The sequence below is a fragment of the Ruditapes philippinarum genome, unplaced genomic scaffold (genome assembly GCF_026571515.1).
Source record: "Ruditapes philippinarum isolate M1 unplaced genomic scaffold, ASM2657151v2 ctg4455_1_1_1_1, whole genome shotgun sequence".
Classification (NCBI taxonomy): Eukaryota; Metazoa; Mollusca; class Bivalvia; order Venerida; family Veneridae; genus Ruditapes; species Ruditapes philippinarum.
This window is the reverse complement of record NW_026866981.1, coordinates 283,423-288,605: the sequence shown is the minus strand read 5'-3', so window position 1 is coordinate 288,605 and position 5,183 is coordinate 283,423. Positions and strand designations below refer to the sequence as shown.

Here is a 5,183-nt window from a genome sequence, read left to right as displayed (position 1 = left end):
TCTATTTCCAACTGTCTCCAGTCAATAAGAACCATCTCCAAACATTACAGCATATCCCAGGACTTCTCGGTGTGTGTATTTACTGAGATCGTGCTTGCGGACAAGGGCTGTCATTTTGTCAGAGAATGTGACACCTATCTTTTGGAGTAATTCGTATGTGAGTCTTAACCATTTTCGATGTGAAGTAGCTACTTTAAGATGTCCTGGTACTTTTATTTTCACCATTTCGTCGTAAACAGGTTTTGTCTCCTCGTCCAAGACGTCTTTAAGTCCATCACCATTTACAGCGTCATTTACTTCTGTGATATCATTTTTTACGGATTCCTCCTCCGGTGCACCAACACCGACCTTGCCTTTCAGCCAGTCCCTGACCAAACAAAATAATGCAGTCTGAAATGTGCTATATTGCACTTTTAACAACGGAATCTCTGATCTTTGTGTGAACTCTACACCTTCTCTAGGCTGATATAATAACTGAAATAAATACAAGTAAAAGGAATTTAATAAGGAGTTAAAACATGGTATTATTAAGTCTAATATTTTTAAGTCAACAATGTTATTGTAAATAAATTGAATCGAATTATTTTCTACAATTAATGACTTTATATATGTTTATGAAATGCTCTTCTGAATTTTTTTGATAGCGAAACATTTTAGTAATTACAAAAATACCTCGATATGATAAAAACAGCGAGTTAATTAAGAGCGGGCAAATAAAACATAAAATTAAAAATCCAAAAATCTCGTTTTTCTTTTCTTTCTTTTTTTGTAATAATAAAAGATCCATTCATTCCATATCATTTTTTTTAAATATATCAAATATGATAAAAAGATATCTTATAAATGAAAAAAATAAATGAAATTACCGAGTTCATGATATCTGTTATATAAATTATGTCGTTTTTTTATTTTTTTTAAATATTTTACTCGTTTTATTAATTTGTATAATTTTCAAGTAGAAAATTTGCTCCTAAGCATATGCGATATTTTTTCACCGACAACTGTAACTCGTAAAAACTCGCATATTTTTATATTACGCTATACGGTTTTCCCGGCTAGATTTTAGAAAAAGCACATATCTATAAATAGGATGTAACAAAAAAACCGATACGTCATACTATTATTAGTGTTGATACTAAATAACTACCGGTAGTACTTTTATTAATTTATTATGAATAAAACCGATTGAAGATAGTATTTATGATAAGTATGTAGTTAAAAAAGTGACATCTTAAACTTCCAGAACAGTTTGTGACATTTATATGCAAGTATTGATTTTACGTGTATTTGTATCGGCTGGCAGTAACTGCTGCACGGTTTACTTTTTATTGTGACACAAGTTACTTCCCCTGATATTATTATAATTTATATGTTACTAATCAAAATTAATATTTCAACTATTTGTTGCATTTGTTGGTTCAACTTTGTCATACTCGTCAGAAGTTTTGGGCTATAACAAATCTAAATACGTTAAACATAATATTCAATACATGTAATGCAAGCGAATATAACATAATATAACATATAGTTTATTAGCATAATATGTGTTTACATATATAGCCATTTACAATGCATGAAATACAGACATGAAATTTTTAACAGAAGAACATGATCAATTAAAAAAGGATAAGGTTATTGATAAAATGTACATTCAGTCAATTTTCAAAAAAAAACAAAACAACAACAACAAAACAGTACAAGTTATCTGCAACTGTTACTAGAGGTTTTCAATGGTTATTTTAATATAAGATTTGCGTCTCTTTGGTCATTATACAGTATGACAGTATAAAATACTTAGTAATCGTCAGTGTATTTAAACATTGTTATTGTTGTTACGAAGCTGGAAAGCAGAATATATGAATTTAGTAACATTGGTAATACCTTTTGAGGATTCACGTGATAGAAGGGTTATGAACTTTTGGATTGATGGCCATCTACAATAATATGGTTTAAAGTATTTGGTTCTTAGTTCTCAATATTTCGGGCATACTGATAAAAAATGATACTCATTTTCGATCATGTGCATGTTACATTCTCGGCAAATTCGAAGTTGTCGATCGACATTTGTGTATCTTTCAGTTTCGACAATATGAAGATAGTCTGTTAGAGTTGTTGATATAAGTGTACCAAGATTGTTTATAAATATCAAGGATTCTCTGTTTGATGAAATAATAAGGGATGACTTTATTATTTTGATTAATCCATATGTCAGCTAATCCTATTTCCTCTAGAATATGTTTTATCTGATAAACCCAATTCATGTTGTAATATGTAATATTTTGATTAGCATCATTTGACAACATATCATAAATCTTTCTTATTAATACATTGGAAGATGTCAATATTTTAATCCAGTATTTAATCATCAATAGTTTTCTATATAATTATTTTCATAGGTACTCTTCCGCCCTTCTAGATTTGTAGATTTTTTTTACACGAAGCACCTTACGTAAAAATTTACAATGTTATCAACTCAATACTCTTGATTCGTGATTTCCCCATATTGGTGTATATGGGGAGTTTGGTAGATGTCCTCTTTTTATTTCTAGATATGTTATAATTAAAAAAAATCTGGTGAAAATTGCTACAGACAATATTATTTTGCATAAAGTTTATGAGCATAGCTTATTCGATTCTCATAAAGGTTGTAAAAATTTAGGTAACGATGTTAAATTTATACAGGTTTTCAGACTATTTCTTTGATATAAACAAAGTTGAACCCAGCGATTGAAAACCGTTTATAGTGTTAGATTTTTATCAATTGTGTAAAACTACGCTATCATATGAAAATTACTAAAATGTTTATACAAAAAAAAAAAAAAAAAAAAAAAAGATTTCTTATTTCGTTCTGTATTCGATGCCGATTATGTATTTTTCATAAATGCTAAGTATTCTATTGTTTGAATTATAAACGTTGTTTGAAACACCATTTTTTGTGTTTAATTACATTTCTATAATATCAAATATTGATTTGGTTTATACAGAATTTTTTTAGTTCGATTGTGTAGGAGTCTAAAGACGCACTGTCGACTCCGTTCTGAAACCAACCAGTACTGAGCAATGAGTGTAAAGTTTCTTGCTCAAGGAAACAACGACTTGCCCCTGACGGGGTTTGAACCCATGTGGTTAGCGATCATTACATCACTAGTCTGACGTGTTAACAAGTCGGCTATGCCGCCAGAAGGTCCAACTCATACAGTATATCATGGTGATAACGACAACGGTCAACCGATATATTCGAAACAGATTATGGAAATTTTTATTTACTTCAAAATAATCCTTAATTATAGTCGGGTATGGGGTAGGAAGATTTACTGATACATTACACAATGTTTCACTAACTAGTTTTTGTAAGTTATTACTGTTATGCAATAAATGCAACGAATCTGTGTTTTGTGGACAAAAAAGAATTAAACAATATCATTATTGCTTCCTGAATTTGGACGCCAGAAGAAAAAATATATATTCTTTTTCTTAGATATTTAGAATTATTTCAATGCAAATGAACACTTATCATTAAAGGAAACGCATCTGTGACATAAATATCTCTTTTTCCCCTTAAAAAATCGGTAAATTAGACACAAACTCAAACGTACTGAGCTAATCGGTGACCTGTCTTGATGATGATTTTGAGTGTAAAACATAAAGCTAAAATGATCACATGATGGTCGAACAAGCATAATATTAAAGATAAGGTGATAAAACGATGAAAGTAGCCTAAACGATTAATTTCTTTAAAGAATTCTGGCAGAAGTAATGTTCCATTTGTTCAACAATTGAAATTTCTACAAAAATTGGAAAGTTAAGATAAGTCAAAAGTTTTTTTTAAAAGATTAAGTTATTTGTTCCATTTTTTTCATCTTCAGGATAACCTAGCTATAATGTCCGCATGTAGATTGTTGGAATAGATAGTCTTTCTAGTTGATACTTATGTCCCTTTCAGTTTTGTTATAAAATTCTTTTTGTAAGTACAACAGGTAGAAGCTAATCTGCATGGATTTTTCATTGGGAAATCATTTACAAATTTCCTTTCCTCTTCTTACTATAAAACTACCATGTAGAAAATCTAGCGGTTTTTCCTCTTCGGCAAATATACGCATCAATTTATAGCAAAAGGTGCGCATTACTTTATTTGCGAGTATCATTGATATAACTATTAACGTATCTATTATGAATTGGAAAATAACAAGTTAAAACCCCGCACCTGTAAACCTATGGTTAAGAAAGACTTAACATGACATCTGCATATGCATTGTCATATCTCTAAACAATATAAATGTTCAACAATAATGTATATAGGTATATAACGTCATAAGATAAAATATAATAAAATTTCAGATAATTTATAAGTAGATCCCTACTGCTTAAGTTTCCGAAAAATAAAATAAATATGACAATTTAGGGTGTGCTATAAATGACAACTGTATACATGTATGTCCACGTTCTGAAACATCATGATGCTCACATCTCGTGATTTACTAATCATGTGCTAATTATGTATTATTAAAAATCTGTGTATGTGTCAAGTTAAGAAATTTTGATAATTTTATCCTCACATAAAAAAGTATTATGTACATATATTCTTAGCTCATGCATATAAGCCGAGGCAAATAGAAAAGTGGAAATTCCACTGGTAAAAACACTGTGTATTAACCCAGGTCTGAACAGAATAGGCCTAATTATTCTTTATGACTTATCAATAGCATAAAGATCATCAGGGATGTATATTAGTAACAAATATACCTGATATCAGATTTTAAAAAATAATAGGCTATCCGTATACGGTAATCACAGAACTATAATTATGGTCTCTGGCGTTATTCTAGGAAAAGCTTGTGGAAAATTTATTAGGGAAAAGCTGAAAGTTAAACATACGTAAGCAAATGAACTGTATTGTATTTTTTTGCGTTGTCCATGTAATAATAAATTCTAAATTGATTTTTACAAGGGACATAAACATCTGAACAATGGACAGTATAACTATAGGCCTACATTTTGCCATGCTTTGCTTTTATATACAATAAAATCCGTGGCCACATACATCCCATGTTTAAGGTCCTCTCGATTTTGTATCATGAAAACATAATAGATCTTTTTTTTCAAATTATTTAATTAATTGAACACATAGAGTACTTAGTCTACTTATGATCTACATGTACTTTTGAAGTAATTTTCACAATGTA

The 5,183-nt window shown here is 29.7% G+C and overlaps 1 protein-coding gene across 1 annotated transcript; it reads right to left on the bottom strand.

The window, feature by feature from the left end:
* Positions 1–6: 6 nt before the first annotated feature.
* Positions 7–1,014, bottom strand: LOC132734399 (uncharacterized). The gene is made up of 2 exons (XM_060721136.1): positions 867–1,014; positions 7–474 (listed from the first exon to the last, which is right to left on the bottom strand). Exons 1-2 carry the CDS (start codon positions 873–875, stop codon positions 22–24), a joined length of 462 nt encoding a protein of 153 aa, XP_060577119.1. The 5' UTR covers positions 876–1,014; the 3' UTR covers positions 7–21.
* Positions 1,015–5,183: the final 4,169 nt, after the last annotated feature.